General features: G+C 45.1%; 1 protein-coding gene across 1 annotated transcript in view; it reads right to left on the bottom strand.

Annotated features, from left to right (window-relative positions):
* lhfpl7 (LHFPL tetraspan subfamily member 7) overlaps positions 1-21,496 on the bottom strand; it is a 108,275-nt gene extending 86,779 nt beyond the window's left edge. Inside the window, exon 1 of the mRNA XM_030436999.1 lies at positions 20,657-21,496. Within this exon, the coding sequence (XP_030292859.1) occupies positions 20,657-21,037 (381 nt within the window). The 5' untranslated portion in view covers positions 21,038-21,496. The remainder of the gene's footprint in view (positions 1-20,656) is intronic.
* Positions 21,497-21,893: the final 397 nt, after the last annotated feature.

The following is a 21,893-nucleotide window of genomic DNA, read 5'->3' as shown; positions in this document are numbered from 1 at the left end:
GACTAACAACAGAAGGAATGCGTCTTTTGTAAAAGCTCGGTCGCAATATTTTCAAATTCCACTGCCGACTTCAGCTCCACGTCCTCTGACATTTCATCAGCATGTTGCCTCACTGTGTTGTCCGACATGTTTTAGGGTTAACTGCACGTTCTTACACGGCATCATCACGAAGAAAGGACAATAAAACATCTGACGGGCCTCTTAGACGACACATCAGCTTCTTTCTCGGATGTTTGGACACGTTTGTCTGCTAACAAGCCCAACTGTATACTTTATGTTTACTAGAATCTATTCTGCTCTGCCGCAACTTTTCAGAACTTTGAGCCCGACGGTAAAACTCCAACCGCGACTTCCCTTAAATTATGTAATAATACCGTAAAGTAAAGGTCAAGTGCCAGCTTTAATGTCATTATTGGGTGGGAAATGTTGGCGTTTCTCATCAAAGTAATGACATTTGCATGAATAATTTAAAAATGTAATACTTAAATTATTAAAAGCTTGCACTCGGAGGGACGGAACATTTGCATTTCAGCACATTTTCACAACCGATGTCTGAAAAAAAAATCTACTTTATGCATTAACTTCACCATGTGTGCCGACGCTGTTTTCTTTAGTCGAAGTGAACATCGCCTACTCGGAATAGAGCACAACAAGCTTCCGTTCTGTTCGGGACATTTATAATGTTTGGTACCACGACTCCTTTAGAGCACCAGTGTAAATATTAATGCTAATATTCTGTCTGATAAGAGCCAAGAAACACAGAAGCACCAGAAAGCCCCTCGTTGTCGTGAGGGACCCACACAGGACGCCGCCCGCTGCGGAGCGCAGCTTTAATGTGGTGTCGAGTCGTCGGTATCACGTTCAATCAAAACACGGCGGGAGTCTCCTGCGGCCTGTGAAAACTGCCACGTATGAGCCCGTGCAGGAAACAGGAGAACACACACACCTTTATACTGCAGGACTACGCCGCACTTTGCAGGGCGTGTTTGGTTTGGATCACAGTTCAGGCGCAGGAAGTTGGTTTTCAAATCACCAGAGACGCCAGCAAGGACGCCACAAACCTGTCGTCTCTGGTCTCGATCCAACGTCTGTGAAGCAGAAAGCCCCACTCTGAGTGAACAAACACTCTTCAAGGCCTTTTCTCTTCCAGCCATAAAGCCCAGACTGGAGGCGCAACATCAACCAGACATCGGGCTGTATACGCTCAACATCCACAGGAAAAACAGACGTAAGAATAGAAGTTGTTTCAGCTCTAACTTCGATGTTTCTTCTCGTCCGAGAGTAAATCATAAAGAATTCAAAACCCTAGGAGAAGTTCGGGGTAATCCAGAGGACATCCGCGTCTCTAAATCCTGCTCACAATCAGTCAGCAAAATAGAATAAAGCAACAATAATATGGCCACTGCTAGCTACTAGCTACTAGCTACTAGCTGCTAGCTACTAGCTACTAGCTACTAACGTGTCACACACAGTATGTTGGTTTTCTGGAAAAAAGCAGTTTGTCGCCCCGATGAATTTGGAATATCTCAGAAGTTTTGTGAGGATTCATCATCAAACCAACCTACTGGACGAGCCGGTGACGCAGTTAATCCAATATCATCTTTCTAACTTGGTTTAATTTAATTAAAGCAACATTAATTAAATAATTTCCCAGTCTGGGATCATTAAAGTAATTCTATTCTATTACGTAGAACTCGCCTTTTTTTTTTTTTTACCACCTCCCACAGTTTCAGAGTGCAACACAACTGCTGTAAATACAAACAAACAGCTTGTCAGACATCGCACCATAAAAATGATTTTGATCTGTTATTTCATGGTGAAAAAGTTACATAATGTTGCTTTAAGTTTAATTTAGTTTCTACACCCTCTGACACAGACTGATCACCTGAACACATGGAGCGTTATATTGCACTGACATGGTCCAAATCTCTAATCAAACCTGTGTTTAATCAAACTGCTTCAAGGTAATTGACACTGAACCTGCTACTTATAGAAGAAGTCAACTGGGGCAAAACAACAGACACCCACAGCCGAGCCCACGGCGCTCCAGTTGTAGCTGGCCCGGTTCCAGCTGATCCGGAGCTGCAGGCAGCTGCCTCCCCGCCAGGCCGCTCCCCGCCACCTGCTGCAACACCTGCAGACCAGAGGGACTTCACTTCTGGGGCTCGGGGTTGATGAATCAGCCCAAATTATTGTTGATCAATGAGCCAAAGCTGCGCTGTGACCTGTCACTGCGAACTATTCTCTCACTGTGTTCACATTCCAGTCGGTCCGGATGATGACGGATCATCAGCCTGCATGTAACTATAACTATAAATATCTATAGCTGCATGTTTCCTAGCAGCCAGGTGACGACATGGTTTTTCAGTCCTGATCGTTAAGTGATGTTTCAACAGTTTTTTAACCGATTCAACTTTCACAGTGCTGCGATCTCCCCAGAGGACTCATTAAAGTCTGTTTTACACCTTCTAAGCTTTTAACTAAATGAACTGTGCTGCCAGTAATAATGATCCAGCGGTCAGAAGGACAGCAGGAAACACGCGAGACGAGCTGCTCGTCGGTGACGTCACGAGTTCAAGAGTTTAAAAACTGCAGCCCAAATGTTTCCACGCTGACGAGAAGCTGAGATCGCTGCGGAGAGGATTTACCTGAGCTGTTTCTTTCTTGCACAGTAAAGCCATTATGTTCCATCGTGTTCTCCATTTTCAAAATGACTTTTAGACAAAAGATTTATTCCAGTCTATGAATAGAAGTTGTGTGAATATGAAACTGCCTCGGGTAACCTGCCAACCTGCCAAAAAAAAAAAAAAGAAGTTCAGAGCGGCTCGAGTCCCAGAACTGCTGGAGAAACACACACAAAACCCGCGGTTCCAGTTTCACATCAGCAGCGCTGCAGGAAGAGGAAATAGATGCACGCTGGTGCTATCCCAGAGGAGAATCATCTTTATGAAACCCTCAGGTGGAGCAGCACAGACGGTGACTCATGTGTAAGAGGCTGTTATGGAGGGCTATAGGGCGCTGAGAGAGGCTTCTATTCTCGGCTCATCGTTCGGAGAGAAAACACCTCCTTTTTTTCACAACCACACCGAGCAGAGCAGCCCCGGTGATTCACGTCTAACTAACAGGGACAATCCAAAATACTTGAAGAGAAGCGCTCGCACAATCGGTTTCCCCCGTTTATGGGTTAATCAGGAATTGCGTGACAGGTGATCAAGTGTCCGTCTGGCGGCGCCGAGCACCACCTGCCCACGCAAACACACTGCGGCTCCACACGACTGGTTTCCCTCTGTTTTCATCACCGTGCGCAGATCACATAGCCGACGTCCTCGTCATTACGCCTCCTCCTGCCTCCGCGTGCCCCCAAACTACAGCATCAGATCGGAGTCATCACACACCCGGCAGGAGGGGGAGCAAAGCATCCAAACTGCAAACAGCAGCAGCAGCAACAATCCTGCCTCCTCTCTCTCTTCAGCTCTCTCAATTAAAAAGGATGGAGGAGGAGGAGGAGGGAGGGTGGTGTACAGGTTGTTGTGCAGGCAGAAAACTTCTTAATAGCGCCTCTCTGCTCTCTCCTCGTTCATAATAGATCACACAAGACGATCAGATCAGATAGGCGGGATCAAACAGCTGGTTTTTTGAAATGTATGGGATCCCTCAAAGCCTGCTTTAATGATGTCAGGCCAGAGGTTTCCATCGCGCTCCTATAATAGACGGGTGGTGGTGGTGGTGAGGGCTGATGGGTAGTCAAAAGAGAGCGACCCCCAGGCAAAGTTTCCCCCCTTTCTCTCCTCCCTCAATAGATGCTGTAATTGAATTATAGCCGACTAATACTTCTGCGTCCTCCTCCCCCCCGCTGGAATTTGTCTTGTTTTGTCTCTTGGCTTTGAAAGCTAGATGCTAATAAGAAGTGGATGCTGGAGCCGACTGAATTAAGAAGGTTTGATCACTAACATGAACGAATGTTTGGCATCCCAACAAACAGCCGAGCGTAATTGGTGCACCGATTCAGAAATTAGGGTGGATCTTTTTTCTTTTTTTTTTTTTTTACATCAAAAAGCAGAATACTGCAGGAGGAGAGGAAGCGGAGGGGCGAGCAGGAGATGAGAGGATGGGAGGAGGGTGGAGGGAAAAGGGAGGAGTACTTTGCCTTTTTTCAAAGTGCAGAAGAAATACTGTACTCTCTTCTCACGTTGGCTTCATAACACTCCAGCCCACATACTGTAAGGCTCCATCTGTAAGAGGTCCTGTCAAGCGAGGAGCTGTTTGTCCTCGCTGGAGCTCACTTAGTCCCCGTTTGTAAGCAAATAAAATGACTCCTAATCGTAAAAAAGCACCAACCCACCTACTCAAAGTGTCAGAACTGAGACGAAAAGGCAGAATTATTTGAAAAGCCTGTATGAGAACTGTCACTTTTACACTCGTAACGGTGGAAGCGAATGCAGCATTTGTACAGAATTAGGTTCTCTGTCACAGCACTGCTCGTCGTCCTGTGATTTGTGGGTGGATAACTGCGATATTCTGTCTGAAAATGTTTCTGCAACTCTAAATAATATGTCCTAAAGCCCGACCCTGCAAAAGTGCATTCTTGTTGAGAGTTAGCAGAAATTGTGACCAAGGCTTTTCAGGTTAAACCTCACGTACGAGCTCATTTTCAGATATAAAAGCAGCTTATTGCGACTCACAGTGATGTTTCTTGTTCGGCGACGACCTTTAATTATTACGGCAGCTGGTGAAGATTTGTAAAAAAGTGAGGAAGTCCAAACAGGGAGGAGGTCGTGTTGACCTAAACCTAACCAAACTGCAAGCACACAACTGTCTGGTGCTTCTGTAACTCGTACGCTGCACAATTTACAGGTGATAAAGTGGCAAATGTATCTATACAAGTACATGTAAATAAAGTATGTGCACAAAGAATCAATCCAAGTTTAGATCGGGACATAAATTCAAGTGTTAATTTGGCCTTAATTGTTAAATTTCAACACCAAAATGTTCACTGTGCTGCTGAAGACAACTTGTAAATATGAAGTCGACGCAAGCAGCATCTTAGCAAACAAGAGCATAATGACTGGAAACAGGTAATCTGGTTTTCTCCGTAAAAAAGCTTGATAATTAACACTTTGTATCATGTTCAAATATTAAGTTAAATGTCTGTTTCCATTAGATTACCTTTAACAAGAGCCAGGGTTTGTGCTAAGCTAGGCTAAGCTAACGAACCGCTCGCAGTGACGCCACAGCTGGTTTGTTTTCTTTCTGGGAGTCTCATGAGACTGTGGACATGTTTTCTGGAGTTTGTTGCAGCAATGCATGCTGGGAAACTTTACTGACACATTCACCTCACTCATCTGCAGTCGCACGATCACCGCTGGCCGGATTAACTCTCGACAAATGTAACCTTTATTTAGATGTTTCTAAAGATAACTTCTTCCAAGATTAACAAATCAACTCTAAATTGCAAATTAAGATTTCCCGGCTCATTTTATCCTGCGAACATGTTAACTTGGATTAGTTTAACCACATTTGAGCAACACGGCTGTCATCTATTGTTACATGCATGTAGAAATAGATGACACAGATCAACAAACTGTGTCACTGTGTGTTGTTTTAAAGGAACAGAGATGAGTTAAAGATTCAGAAAATCAATTCATCTGAAAGGAAGTTCAAACGAGTCGATGACTGGATTCTAGAAAGGAGCATCTTCTAAGCAGAAAGCTACTTTCTACAATCCAGTTTAAACCGGCTGATAAAATCCCAGCCGACATTTAGTTCTTCAGTATTTTGATGTAATATTTATACCTCTTATATATTCGCATATTGGCGTTTGACTGATGGCCGCCCCGGTTTAAAACATCAGCTAAACAGGGCTGAATTCTAACAGAAGGAGAAGCAGGAGTGCGTCACGTGCCTCCACCTCCTCCACCTGTATTAGAGGAGTTTAAGAGAGCGTGTGGGCTTCTGTCCTTCAGCTCGCACACACTCACACACACCCTCAAACAAACTCACCCAGCCCAGCTTGCTCTTGCATTTATGCATGATCTGCACTACCGCTGGTCCCAAGTGCACATTTCATAATTCATACACACTGTACTGTAGCAACTGGAAATGCTACTATATCTGCCTCCACCACTCACTCTGCTGCGTTTCATCAGCAAGTCAGACTTCTGCTCCATGCCACGCTCAGATTACAGCTTCTTCAACCCCCCGTTAAAATGAACATATGGCTGCAGGCTGCCATTTAAGAAAAAGTTCTTCGTTTTTTTTAGTTTTAAGAGTCGAACCGGCGAGTTCACCTCTCTGGTTTTTGTCTCTGGGGTGTTTCTTTTTCCCACAAATCAAGAAGAGAGTAGAAGATCTCCACTGGAGGGGTTAATCAGCGTGTTACCGGGTCTGGATCAGGGTTGCATCAGTCTGATGAAGCATCAACCTCATGGCAGCAAGAGCAGCTCGTGCATGTTAAGGAGTCGGGCCTATCGGGTCTCGGGGAAGAGAGTGATGTAACCGGACAACAACGTGCCGCCGAGCTGCTTCATCTTACATGATGACAGTTTATCGTTACACAGTAGGTCACTAATTAGGCTCAGTTCTGTAAATGGCTGTCGCACGCTGGGCCAACACTGATGTATGATAAGCGAGGGCAGCTTGAAGAGCAAAGAAGACGTATGAATCTTAAAAAGCACAAAGTAACTGAGCCGTCCCTGTTTAAGAGTCGGCGCACAACAAGAGTTTCAAAAGGAAAAATGGTCAACAAGGAGCCGCCGTTCTTATTAAAGTCATTACTTACCGACCCACTAATGGGAGCAAACTCAAAATGCGGGAGTCGTGTTCGTCTGGACTTGGAGGGGGGGGGCGCGATAGATTCATAGGCACAAACAGTCTTAAAAAGGAACATTTTTAATCTGAGATGTTACTGGCGCACAAATGTGTTAGTCTGCCTCTTGCCCGAATCCTGCTGGGTGCTCCTACATTTATCTTCTCTGCAGAGAGGCACATTAGCACAGCGGCGTCAAACTCTTCACTGTAGCAGAGCAGGAAATTAACTTCTTATTGAGGCATATTTTTACCCTCCTAAGCTGTTTTTTTTTTATGAGAAAGAAAAGAGGGTTGAAACGACTAAAGCAAAAACATTAAGATGATAATAATACATGCTGCTGGCCTAAACTTCACATCTGTGGCATACTGTTCTGTGAAGATGAAGCTCAGATGAAAACAAAAAGGTCAGCTGAGTGGGATTCAGGTGTATCTATTAGCACAAATGGAATACAACCTTCATAATTATGTTTTCATGAGTTTATAATCACCTGAAATTAACAGTTGAGCTGTTTTCATTACATGGAATGAGCCTTTTTAAGTCTACAGAGGGGGTTGGGTCATCTTCCACAAGGTTGCACCCTGCCCTGTTTTCTACAGTAGCCCAGAGCGTCCAAACTAAAGACTGGCCTTTCACGTTTTTGCAGCACATCTGTGTTGAAATCTGCAACCTACACACTGGACTTTTTAAAGGGATATTCCGGTGTAAGTTTAATCCATGGTCTAACACACCGTGAAACTGTGTTAGACTCCCTCTCGAGAGATCAAGTTAGCAGACCGCTAATTTACGGAGTTTTATCATCCTCAGAAACGACCGCACGACAACACTACACTGCAGTAAATGGATCCAAATATAAACCGCCACCAAAAAGCCACAAATAATGCTCAGAACAGCACCAAACTTCAGCAACAGTACAAATAGGGTCTCAGCACATAGTCCGGGGCATCTAACCTCCGCTAGCTTAGCTGGATTTCTTTAAGGAAGCTAAAAACAGATTTCAACTCTCCTCCATCAGCTTCCGGGTCGGGGAAGTCCCGATGCGACGATTACCGAGTGCGGTTAGAAATGCTCAATTCTGTTCTTTTCCCTGTCTGCTCTCGATAATAACTGTTATAAACTGGCAGGTAAGACACATATGAACTTTGATTGCTTTTCCATGGAGTCATAATCATACATTTTCATCCATGAGCCGCGGAACTCTACTGCACTCGGTAATCGACTCGTCGGGACTTCCCGTCAACAGGAAGCTGCTGCAGAAAGTGGTAAATTTAGTCAGCTTTTCAGTAGAAATCCAGCTAAGCTAGCGGAGGTTAGATGCCCCGGACTATGTGCTGAGACCCTATTTGTACTGTTGCTGAAGTTTGGTGCTGTTCTGAGCATTATTTGTGGCTTTTTGGTGGCGGTTTATATTTGGATCCATTTACTGCAGTGTATTGTTGTCGTGCGGTCGTTTCTGAGGTTGATAAAACTCCGTAAATTAGCGGTCTGCTAACTTGATCTCTCGAGAGGGAGTCTAACACAGTTTCACGGTGTGTTAGACCATGGATTAAATTTACACCGGAATATCCCTTTAAAGGGGCACTAGTATGAAGCCGTGTCGTCCTTCAAGGTCAGTCTGTCTGCTGTTGATGCACAAAAACATGAACTCCGATAGGTGCAGTGAAGTTTTCCCACACAACGCCTGCTTCCATCTAGTTTCAGTGAGCGAGGAGAAGAGTCTTTGCCTGGAGTCAGACAGCCAAACTCCCCACAGGAAGATCAGAAAATCCGATTAGATGCTGCAATTCCCTTCTGACCCCGTATCTAAACTTCTGAGGGGAAACGCTGGCAGCTCGTGTCCCAACCAGCGGCTAATTTTTTTTTTTCTTTATGTCTGACATGTCTAAACTGTCTGAGAGCTTACAAGAGTCAGATATTTCAAAGCAGAAATTCAGTGACATTTCCCTTTAAATAGCACAGAATAGAACTCTGCACACATGGGACTTGTGGGGTTTTCTTCTCTGAAGCTGAACGACTCGCTCCGGGATCCGACGGAGAAGTTGTGTTGTGGAGCTCGGATGCGGATCCCCGGGAGCTTTGTGTTTTGATGTTGTAGGATTCATGAGAAGTGAAAAAGTGGAGCAGCGAAACTGCACACAGACACGGCCGACTACCACAAAATAGTTGATTCCATAAAAGTAGCATCTCCTCCTCTTAAAGACACTTCTTCCCCGCACAGTGTCGGCTTTAAGATGTGGAGGGGAGGTGGATTTAGCGTATTAAAGGGTTATTACTGAGCTCTTTTACCTGCTGCCCCTGTGCTCTGACTACTGATGGAGGCCGGCTGCGACCGACTTCAGTGTATCGAGCCAAGTGAGCCATCATTTATGTTAAAAAATGGAGAAAGGCTCCCTGTTAAATCAATACATAAACTACCCGCAGGATCCACAGTGAAGGCAGTGGATGTGACAGGCCGCTTAACAAATGGACGACGGCCCTCCCGGAGCCCGCTGACTCAGCAGGCTGAAGGGAAACGGCGCTCGGTTCAGCTGCCCCATCCCTCGCCGTCTCCTATCAGGCAGACGGCTCGCTGTGTCTACCTGCGATCTGCTGATCAGAGACTATTAAATATCACCAAAGCAAAGAGTATTATTCATAAGAGAGATAAACGTTTGCCGCTGCCAATATTTGAGGAAACATTTCCTGTCCGCCGGCGGAGTACATCACTTTTTTGACCATCGGCGGCTTTCATCAAAGCGAGTGTTTTGCTGCGCCCGCTTTGCTGAGAGAGCGTCAGATATCAGATATAAGAAGCAGCAGAAAATGATCACACACTGCAGGTAGCATCCATCCATCAACGCTGATGAGATCATAAATCCTTCTCCTCCTCAGACGGACTGATTTCCTCCTGACTTCCCCGAGATGGGTATAAAATGCAGATCAACATGTCCCCCCCTCCTCCTCCTCTTCCTCATCTCTCTCCGAGGCACCTGTTCTATCCATCATCTGGACAGCTGTTCCTCTGCACATTCAATTCCTCTCCGGTGTGCAGCGGCGACCTCTTGCCCTGCTCCGCCTGTCGACACACTCCCCCCCCCGAAATCCCATATCCAGGTAATGTGAGAGAAAATCTACAGACGCCACAGTTGGATTGGATTGAGGGAGGACACGCCCTGCACCTCCCTTTACTTTAATCATGAGGAAACATTGAGTGGGCGGCTGTCTCGGGTCTTACAGAGGCTCAGCATATATTGTAGGGTCGGTGGGTCAATCTTCACCTCCGCATGTCAAAGTGTCCACGAGCACAATCATGACCCGCATGTTGCTCATGTTAGGAGAAACAAACATACTATTTTAGGTTCTTAAAGGTGCAAAATGTACGAATTCTAGTTGTAAACATCAATAAAATGAACTAAATGATGAACAGAATGTGAAGAAATAACACTTATATCTTCCTAAGTTAGCATGCTAACCAGCTACGTCTGTCCCTTTTCCAGTTAAAAGCTAGCATGCTAGCACTGCCCGGTAGTCCATGCTCACTGTCTGGACTTCTAGCTGCACGGCTAACTGAGCTAACCTGCTAATGGAAGCTACGGTTAGCAGCACTTGGCGGTTATTCTGATCATATGCTATCCTCTTTTTTGTTTTGAGTAAGAATTGACAGGAATTCTTACAGATTACAGATTGATTTAAGTTCTTAAGACAAAACTGCTCTTTACTGAAACCCAACATACTGCCTAATAGGGCTGCACAAAAAATCGTTAAAAAAATCGCGATCTCGATTCACACATACACGTGATCTTATTTCTACACATAGCGATTCTGGAGCATTTTATATCTCGAGCTGAATCACAAACAAATGCTCCAATTTTCCTCCCGGATTTTTCGAAGCGCCCCCAAACGCAGCACTGCCGCTGCCTCCTCCCTCAACCTGTAGTAAAGCTCTACAACACGGGATTCAGCTGAGGAAGCCCTGCAGTTGAGTGTTTGGAAGGAGTGAGTGAGAAGCCGACAGGGCAGCAAGCCGCCAATCTGCCTGTCTTTTGGGCAGCTAGGTCCACGGTTTTAGACAGAAGGCGGCAAATTGAGAGTCTGTTTAGGTCTGCCGATTTGCCGCTTCAGAGGGTACACTTATTTCCTACTCGCCTGCTAGTTGAGCAACTGGACAGCCGCTGAGATCCGGGAGATGCTAGCTTCTCCTGGATCTCTAGCGGTTTCGTTGTGTTAGCTTGTTGTTGTAGCGCAAGCTAGAAACGGTCGCTACTTTCAAAGTAAAAGCCCCCCGCTAAGAACCCAGTTCTAAACTACAATGGGGTGCAATGTAAAGCTCTTATTTTGAAGACAAATTTGTTGTCAACTGTGACCAGCCCAACTTCGGGCTTCATGTCACGTCACATGTTTACTTGATGAATATTACGCCTCCGTTTTAGAAAGCCGATCAAAGCAGCTATCACATATCACCTAGCCAAAGATACGGCCCCAATAAACACTGGACAACATGAGGGATTAAAGGATTCCCTCTCATCTTGGAGACAAATTATAATTTTCTTTTCTTTTGTAAAAATCATTTCTCATCCAATGATAGAACTTGAACAAAAAAAAAACATTGCTTTATGCCTCTGCCATACTACAATGTTTTTTTACTCATCAGTGCAATAAACATTTTGTGAAAAAATCGTGCCAGAGAATCGTGATCTCAATTCTAAGCAAAAAAATCGTGATTCACATTTTTTCCAGAATAGTGCAGCCCTACTGCCTATTTTAAAGAATGCTGTTGAGTTTGCATGTTCCCCACTCCGATGTGTTCCTCATGTTTCTGTGTGTATTTCTGTAATCTTGTTGGATGTTGTCGATGGAACCTCGCTGCTATAAACTGTTCTGGCACCAAACTCCGGGAGCAAAGCCGCGCGGTCATTAAAGTCGACCGAATTAAATGAACTACAAATCCAATATTCTCAACATTACTGGCAAACATTTTCTAAAGCCTTTTAAATTGATTACCTCCCTTCCAGGCAGTCGCTGCTTTACATTCTTCTCTAAACAGCATGAAAATCGACTTTGCAGAGAGTTGGAGCTTTTTTTTCTGGAGATGTGAACTAAACTTTTCGTGTTCAAGTGTTTGAAGACGCTCTAACATGTAAAACTTTAGAGTGAGATTACAGGAAGAAATGCGAGAATGAGCTCCCGTATGTATGCAGAGGAGAAATGGTACAAAATGGAATGTAAGGATCATTTGGTGGCTTCTCCAAATGTATTAATGTATGTATTTACCTTGTGGATTGATGTATGCAGATCAATACATAGATACATAATGTTTACACATAAATACATCAGACAGGGTTAAGTTTTACTTCCTTCTGCTCCTCTGAGACTTAAAAACACGTTTTCTTTCTCTCCTCCGGTTTCAAACAAATTCCTGTTCACACCAGCAGTGTTTAAAAGAAATCAGACCCCCGGCGCTCCCCGCCCTGACAACGCAACACGGTGACAGTCGCACCGGGAGCGAGGGGGCGCCGTGCCTCCCCCTGGGAAGTGGCGAGGTCTGGGCGGGGGTTCGCTTGGGAGTTTTATCTTGAAACAGGAGGCTTATTAGGAACTGAAATCTGGAACCCCAAAGAACAAACAAGTGTGGGGAATTAAAGGCATCACTGATGTTAAAGTGAGATTTTTCATGAAGCAGATTCAGGTGCTATATAAACATAAATACTGTGAAAGTATCAAGGTGAAACAAAATGTCATTTTTGAGTCTGAATAGCATGAGAGAATGATGTGTTTTCTTTTATATCAGGGCATGTTAAGTTTTCTAGTAGACATCCAGAATAAAAGTATCCTTTAGCCTTTAAAAAAAATCTTCTGATCATCAGCCTACTTGGAAGTCTCAGATGTCAGAGCGTCCTTGAAGGCACCGGCATGAACGGCTCCAGGAACAGTCGCTGCTTCAAACTGTATTTCTGCATCATGACACACGGAAATATAAATAAATAAATAAACAAATGAATAAAAAGCAGCTAATATTCACTGCGGTAGATTACCTTTTCTCATGCAAGTCTCAAAACACCCGTCTGTTGATTTTCATTGTGTGCTGACATGAACTGAAACCAGCAGCTTCACGGGTGGTAGAAGAAAATCAATGTGAAAACTGGTTGTGTTCACAACATGTAGTTAACGGCACAATAAGTGCCGAGACACTAGCGTGATCCTTTAAGAGCCTTCCACAGACAACAAGCAAGAGTATTGATGAGCGTCAGATCAGCACATATATTACGCACATTCCAATAGATTCTGTCACATTGTGTTACTTCACAGTGAACATACAAGAGGTTTGGTTCAAACAGGAGGTGAGAAAAAGCAAATAATTGCTTTTGAGAGTAGGAACTAGAACCGGGATGCCTTCCAAATGGCCCATTCTCACCTAAATCCATCATTGTAAACGTTCCTCTGTATACATACCGCCTACCATTAATATTGTCACCAGTCAGACAGCGGCCTTGAAGTAAACATGCACTGTATGATAATAAGCCGGCGCACCACATTTCACGCAAGACTTGCTGTCAAAGGAGCAAACATCTATCTCTCTGTCCCGTCCCGGCGCCTCCTCCTGCTAGTTTTTTTTTGCTACGGGTCTATTTATGTACCTGGTATAAGTCAAGTTGATCAGACAGCCAAATACAAACCAGCACTAATTTATATTAGGCTGCGTCTGAGGCCGTGTTTGTCTCATAAAGCAGACGACGTGCTTCTCCGCGCTGCCCTGAAATAAACCAGCCGCCTGAAAAGACGACGCGGCGGAAGAGACGGCAGTGAAACGCTTCTTGACCCCCCGTGTGTTGCCCGCCCCTCTCGACCGTCGCTGTGCTCTTTGCTCTTTTCTTGTTCGTAGGTAAGTGCTCGGACAACAAGAGGCTGCAGTAAAGGTCGGGGGGGCGGGGGAGGCAAAGCAAAGTGGGAAATGGGTTGGAGTCGTTCGCCGCAACACTGCAGGTGGAAGTCCTTTTATGATATCGGCTGAAAGGAAGCGGTTTGTTCGGGGAGGGAGAATATGGATGATGGCTGCTTTGTGCTGCGCCGCTTCTTTCAGAAATCACATTCTCTTTTAGGTTAGGCCTTTTTTTTTTAAGGGTAACAACAGAAGGATTTTTATTGAAATGACTCACTGGGTCTACTTCTTTCTCTTTGCTTCTAATGTCCTGCGGCATTCCCTCCCCTGAACCCTTAATTACTGCATCGGCGCTGACACCGACAGCCACTGCACATCACATCAATGTCTCTTTTGATCGCACTCTGACGGCTGAGAGAGTCTTTTCTGCGCGCGGATCTGCATCAGTCTTTTCATCTCGTTGTGTGCATGTGAGTGTTTGTGCATGTACGTCTCATCACTCAGAGTCGTCTAATCATACTTGCGTGTGTGGTGAACCTGCCTCCGTGGAAAAAAAGCACCGTACACGCGGCTGGAAACAGAATGAGGTCGACAGGAGAAAGCAGCCAGACAAGTCCTCCTTTAGTCTCACATGCAAACTGGGCAGTGAACTCCCCACGGAGGGGGGGAGAGGCAGGAGCAATACAACATGTGCATTAGACCCCATAACATCATTTATAACAGGCAGACACACTTCCACACAAATGGCTTTCACCACAGAGGTTCCCCCATTAGCATTACGGGAGAGAGGCTATAAGAGGCGGAGAGGGAGAGAGGAGCTTTACTGCCACAGTAAATCTAAGCAGCAACTCGAGTCTGCATCAAGGACGAATATGACGGCTTTCTGTTCAGTGGAGATTTCACAGCCCTCCGCGAGTCTGTTGAGCCGCCGTATCTGTCAGTAAGTGGACAGGAACACATTGACTCCCTCGGGAAAGTGTGTGTGTGTGTGTGTGTGTGTGTGTGTCCATGCACCTTCATGCCCCACGTGTCCGGCTCAGACCCTTCATTCTTTCCTCATGTTGTTCAGGGAGATGAAGGCCAGACCTTGTCCATCATTCTTTTATCAGGCGGCACATGAACTGGTGGATCTGTGTGAACCCGCCGTCCTCTGAGGGCTAAACCGTCGAGTTCGTCACAAACCTCATGTTTCCTCCCCTGAGTTATTCATATTTCCTCCCTGCAATACCCTACAAATGTTGTAAAATTCATACGACATGTTTAATTGCATGTTTTTATTACACTAACTTATCTGCAGTAGTTTGGAAGTCCCAATAAAGTCAGATTACGATTTTATTCACCGGTTGACAAGTCATTTAAAATGAACCCACAACTGTCAAGTTTCTGACACCCACATGATTCCTGAACCTGTTACAGGTCACCGTTCCAACATAGGAACACCGTTCACTAAGAGGGGGCGTTCCAAAACTTTGTAAAAACTTTGCTAATAGTTTTAAGCATCAGATCTTAACAGTATGCTGCACACTGTTTGATGTCTGCATTTTTGCACTGTGACGTTTTGCACTGGTTTGCTCTTCTATATTTTGCACTATTTTATTCTTTGCACTATCTTGCACTGTTCTGTTTGTATTGCTAAGTTTTTCTTCTTTTATAATATTTATATAAAAACATTTTTCAAGTTCACTTTGGCTTTTTCTTATCAAAATCCTGTAGGCGGAATGGTAAAAATGTTGTTTTCAATGGTTATGTCTCTGTCATTCTATCCCAGAATGAGCAGCATCAAATCAGGAAACAAACAAGAAACCCTGCAGGGTCTTAGCTTTCATTTGAGACCAAGATTATGTTTCTAGGTAAAGGGGTTCTCAAGTTATAAGCCTTTGAATCTCAGTAGGCGCTCTTGGAAAGAAAAGGACCCAAGCAAAACACACAGACATGCCTTTAGAAAAAAATGTGTGAAAAATCAATTTTTTAGTCTTTTGACTTCAGATTTTGAGTGTAGCAAGCTGAGACCTGTGGCTATGGCCTAATTGTGTCTGCTGTGTCCATAGACATACCTGAACCCTTATATCTTAGTCAGTTTATTGACATTTTAATTGGACGGAAACCAAAACCTGTGTTCCAACCTCTGTAACTCTGTGTCAGTATGTCATAGAATCACACTTACACTTCTAAAACAAACTTGAGGGTGTTACCTTTCCAATGGTACCAAGCACATCCCTGAGTCTCAAACTATGTGGGAGCTGTCATACTTTTAATTTCGGTATGTCGTTTTGGAAAAAGAACCTTAAAATTGGGGCGTTCACTAACAGGTTAAGGTTTGATTTCAAATGTATCCAACATCAGTAAAGTCCACTAAATAAAGGCCAAATAATTTTTTTTTTAAAACACACTTCGAAAAGTACTACAAGTGCACAAAGAGCTATCAAAATAGAAACCTAAATAAAGATATATAGTAAACACACATGTTATATTTTGCTGTCTTTGGTTGATGTATTTGGAACTGACTTCCAGTTTCTGTGTAATTGGATTTTAAGTCTATTCTGCTGATTAACTGAAGCCTTAATCTGTTTTGGTTCATTACCTTCTCCGCGCTGCAGACAGCAACACGAGCAGTGAAACTGCTGCAACCTGCAGAGCGTGATCTTATTGTACGACCTGGATAATATTCCCCAAAATACAGATTACATACTGACATTTAGGATGCTTAAAAATCATTTCAGTAGTTGCAATGTTATATAACAGATTTGAATGTAAAATAACATGTTAACACACATAGAGGACACTAAAACTTTTGGCCCTAACATCCTTTTTTTTTCACTGCAGAACTCAAAGGCAAAGACAAAAGCTGAGTTGCAGCCAGACAAAGGAATCACAAGTGAATTTCATTAAATGAGTTATCTATCTACTTTAAACTAGTTCTGGCTCACTGAGTGGTGAAATGACATTTGGAGCGTCGAGCAGACTTTCCGCACCAGTAAGTGTTCTTCATAGGTAGCTGGCAATTAGGCATGGTAAAACATCTCCAGCTAATGTCTATAATTCATCTTTTTAGCGTGTGTGAAAAGACAACATGGGCCGATTGTTTTGTCTCGTGTGTCAGAGGATTTCAATGGAAGCCAATCACATCCGCTGCTCTACAGTCCACAATCTCCGCCTTGTCTCGCTGCCATTTCCAGCACAGACAGAGGACCAAAAAAAAAAAAAAAGGCGAGGACCGACTCATTTTCCAATCAGTGTTCCTGGAGCTCGGCCACGACTCATTTAGGGCTACAAGACAACATTGACATTCGGCGGGCGCACACATGCCACCGCAGACACGGCGAACACATACAGCGCGATCCAAGAGCACCCAGAACACACACCGCCTCCTGCGTACACACCGATGTGTGTGTGTCTGAGCTGTTTGCTGGTTCCTACAGAGGCCAAGCTAATCCAGCTCCAGTGTTTAGCGCTGTGAAGCAGCTGGAAGCACGTAAGCTGTTAACAAGTTCAGGTGAAAATGTTTTCTGGCAGGCGCCGTCGTCCTCCTTCACACTTTACCTAGCAGCGGCTCACAGTGCACCTCCTCCATTGACGTGCTCAACCTGGCAACCACCACCGCACGCTTTCACACCTCCACTGACTTCCACACACACATGTGCATACGCTAATATGTGTGTGTGTGCACAGGCGCTACTACTGCTGCTGCTCTACATCTGCGCTGATGGGAAAAATCAAGCGACCCAGCAGGAGCGAGCAGGAGTAATACAAGGAATAATTTATGTGGAAAACCACGATGCAGGAGAGGCATTTCAAAAGCTTTCCAGTTGCAATCAGATTAGTGGTGATGTGCTGCGCTGATCAACTGAAAAAAGTTGAGTTTTTATGGATTGCTGATCATGCTGAGTCACTGTGAAGAACCACTTTCCAACTTGTTAATAGCGTGCAGGTTAAGATAGTTACAACTGAGAGACTCAAACAAGTACAGACGCATCCTAACAGTCAAAGTCTTCAAGGTAACTCAGTTTTTGCATTCTTCGGTGAATGCAACTAGAAAAAAGACAAAGAAAACACAGCAATATTACTTGTAATGGAAAAGGAGGGTCAAGTATTTTTTTTTTTCTGTGTGTGTGTGTGTGTGTGTGTAAGAACATAGTGTTACCAATTGGGGACCTACGCTGGTTAACACATTATGGGGACCAGTCGTCATTATGGGGACCAAAGATCTAATGAGGCAAAATGTCATTTCTGAGGTCCTAGTGAGGTTAAAGGTTGGACGATTGTATGGGCTGATATTGGGCCCTCACATATATCTTGATATTAGCGTGTATGTTGATGATTTTGTAACATAACATACTGCAGAAAAAGATGCTTGGGTTAATTTCTGGCTGTTAAATTTACATTGAAGTTTATCGATTTGGACATTAAAGTTTATTTTTAACCTGTGAATTAAAATAACCTGCCACCATTACATCATCACGTGTGCCAAACAGCAACCAAGGCTTTATTTGTGATTAAATATGAATCAAACCTTCATGTAAATGCATAATTACGACGAAAGAGGCACTTTTAAGATTTACCATAGTTTCGTTTTCAGGCAAGCTACCTGTTAGGTCGCACTCGGGGGTCGACACTTTTTGTCTGCTATGATGGCAGAACTGGAGATGCAGCTTCTAAGGTGAGTTGTCCAAAAACCTTCTTTTTAGTAAACTCTGTGTACACAAACAATGTTCTCAATGCTCGTGTTCATGTGTAGAGACCCTGGTGATACTACGAGCAAAGTTTCATGTTGTGTCGAGCCTTCTTAGTGTTTTAAAAATAGAGATTTTGATGCTAGCGTAAAAGTGCCACATGCACCACATTGAAAATTAGCTTGCCCGAAAACGAACTACGGTAAATCTTAAAAGTGCCTCTTTCTTCGTAATTATGCATTTACACAAAGGTTTGACTCATATTCAATCACAAATAAAGCCTTGTTTGTTTGTTTTTTTGCGAGAGTTTCACTTTAATAACCACACCTGAGGGACTGTTGCAAAAAAAGGAAGCTTATGAATATATTCTGTATGTGTATAAACAGTGAATAAAGAATATCTGCTGATTTATCAGAATTTTTTACTCACTAACGGCCCCAAATAATTAATTATCTGTCCGGCTGTAGTCCAGGCTGAGGTGTGTCAGAGCAATGTCCCCACAAGGATAGCTGTACAAACATTTATGTGTGTGTGGCTGAATGGATGCAGCTGCCCTGCCAGCCTGGCGACGGCCTGCAGCGCGTCCTCCTGAGCGCCAGCAGCTCTGGATGGCAGCTCGGTCCAAGCAAAAGCTTTTGACAACACGAAGCAACGACAGAGGAGCCCACAGAAACTCCAGCACAAGTAGGCCAGCCTCCTCCTCCTCCTCCTCCTCCTCCTCCCCTGTCCTGTCCTCACCCTGCTCTGGTTCACTCTCACAGCCTCTGCAGAGCTTCGGCCTGTCTTTCTCAGACTCCACCTCCCCGATGGAGACCGCAGAGCTCCACACGCACTCATCCTCTCTTTTACTGTGTCGCTGCCTGAGCACACACGCTGGAGCGAAGTGCACAGGGTTTGTTTACGTGTGTGCAGGTTGTTGACAAGTTGAGAACGGAAGGCATCAGCAAAAACGATGTGCACATCACTGAGGAGTGGTGGAGTAATAAAGTGGCTCTGATGAAAACTTAATGGCCCCCTTCACCTTTATTAATGGCTGTGGGAGCGGGATCGTGCGCTCGGGGTTCACCGCCGTAATAACAAGTGTGGCTCTGCACGCTCGCTACCTCACTGAGAGGGGAAGAGACACTAATCGACTCGCTGACAACTGGCTAACTAACTGCTGATTTTAGCCAAATTAGCTAAATGTCTCACACCACATCTACACATCCAGAGAGTCGCATCCGCTCCGTGCAGTCTCACCTGTGCACAGAAATCCAGGCGTTGCATTCTTCCCCTCTTGGCGCTACAATTACACAAGCAGCCACTTATTAATATCTCCCTTTCAAATGCTAATTCCCTTCATACATAAATCATAACTCCAGAGGTGGCTCGTACACTGTAGCAGCCTCTTGTGGGGGGGGGGGGGGGTGCAGGGCTTGGGGAGGGAGGGGGTCCAAACAGCCTGCCTGCCTGCGGTAAGGAGGAAATTATCCCTGCTTGCATGAATAGTAAGCACCCCAAACACAAGTCCTCCCAACAAGGCCGATTGTTTTCTGCTCTAACAAGCGTTCAGGCTCCCACAGCGCCATCCGCAGCAAAGCATCTCCATCACTTCCCCAAAACTTCCCCCCCCCAAGTCAAGCTGATCCATCAAACGCTCGCCCCTCTCAAACCTTCCATTTTCCTGAGTGTGATTGTCGTTGGATGTAATTGCACAGGTGTTTCCACACCCGGGGTGGGGAGATTGAATGGTGAGGTCCGAAGAAGCAGCCAGCTCACACTCACACACTCCCTGACCGGGTTCAATTTGACAAAAAACAAGAAGAGAGTGGAAATTGAAATCCCCGCTGGTTGGAGGGGGAGCCCTGATCGGTGGAGGAGGGCCCCGCCAAGCCCGGCGCCACTTTCACAGCTTTGATGTGTGTCTGCCACGCTGTGCTGCAGATGCTGCTCTGTGTGATCCCACCCCACCGGATCAATGAATCACCTCTCTCACGGCACCGGTCCAAATGTGTTGGGGTTTTTTTGGGGGTGAAAAACTGAGGACGCATCTGGTCGTGTCAGTGGATCCTGAGCCACTGCAGCTTTTGTCATCTGGGTTTCTTAAATATGTGAAAAACCAAATGAGGTTCTGTCACCTGAGAGGAAATGTGCACAATCAGCTCCTTTGATGAAATGTTTCTAATCAGGAGCAGTTTTCTCATCAGGTGTAATTTTCTTTGATTAAACGCGGCAATTAGACTTTGGAAGCTGAATGATTTATTAATTTTGCTCTTTTCATCCTGGGATCACTTCCACCCACATGTGACTGACGTGTGTGTGTGTGTGTGTGTGTGGTGACCCTACCTGCCAGGAGCTGGAGGGGATCTCTGCGAATTTGCCCAGTCCCCCGAAGGTGTAGCACCGGTACATGTGGTCCAGAGACTCCGAGCAGTGCCACAGCAAGCCGAAGCTGACGGAGTCCTTGTTGTTGTTGCTGTGGTGGTGCTGGTGGTGCTGGTGCTGGTTCTGGTGGTGGCCGTTCCTCAGCTGGTCCTTAACAATCCAGGCAGGAGAGATGAAGCTGAAGCTGCACACGGCGACCAGAGCGGAGGACAGGAGCACCCAGAAGCAGCCCACACAGCTGAACATGGTGGCAGCGTGGGGCAGAAAGCCCGGAGACAGACCCAGCTCGAACCCAAACCCGGCTTCTTCTTCTTTCTTCTCCCGGCCCAGGAGCGAATGCATTTGTGAGCTCACACCTTCAAGAGCAGGACTTCAACTTCAGCCCCTCTGACATCAGCGCGTAAATCACTGTGACATCCGCAGGGGGCAGCGTCCAGAACATCTGCTCTGGACCGACAGAACCCACTCTGAACACGTCCAACACACATGAGCGGGAGGAGGGACGGCGGCGCGGAGAAAAGTCAAGTCACCCGCGCCTCCACGCAGCCCGGAGACGAGCCCAGATGTGACACGAGATGTTTGTCACACCCAAACCCGGGTGCGCCGCTGTCATATCAGAGCAGGTGGAGGTGCAGGTGGTGGAGCAGGTGGAGGAGCAGGTTCCGTTCAGAGCCACCAGAACACACACGAACCGTCCTGGAGCCGCTCAGCTCAGCTCTGCTCCCGTCCGAACACTCGCTGCCTCCGCACGGACCGCAGCGGCTCTGCGCGTCTGGACACCGTCAAGCTCAAGAGGGTTAAGGTGGCTACTTCCGGGAGTTATTTTCAAAGTAAAGCTCTCGGAGAGGAGGTGCTGTGTTGACTTACGAGCCTCCACAGCTGAAGGAGGAGTGTGTTTTAAAATAGTTATAACTACAGTGAACATGTATAAATGTGTGATGTCGCATTATAAAGTCTGACAGAATAATTCTCATGAAGTCATCAAGATAAATGTTGACTCATAATTGGGACTTTTTAACTAATTATTTTGACTTTCAAATAATAATTATGACTTTTTCATTAATAATTTTGGCCTCTTAACTAATATCATTGATTTTTATTCTAATATTGGTGACGTTTAAATTAATAATCGTGACCTTTTCACTACTAATTGACGTTAAAGCATATGATTATTACTTTTTATTTTCAAAATTATGCG

Source organism: Sparus aurata, chromosome 13, assembly GCF_900880675.1.
Source record: "Sparus aurata chromosome 13, fSpaAur1.1, whole genome shotgun sequence".
NCBI classification, from domain to species: domain Eukaryota; kingdom Metazoa; phylum Chordata; class Actinopteri; order Spariformes; family Sparidae; genus Sparus; species Sparus aurata.
This window is presented reverse-complemented; position numbering and strand designations above follow the sequence as displayed.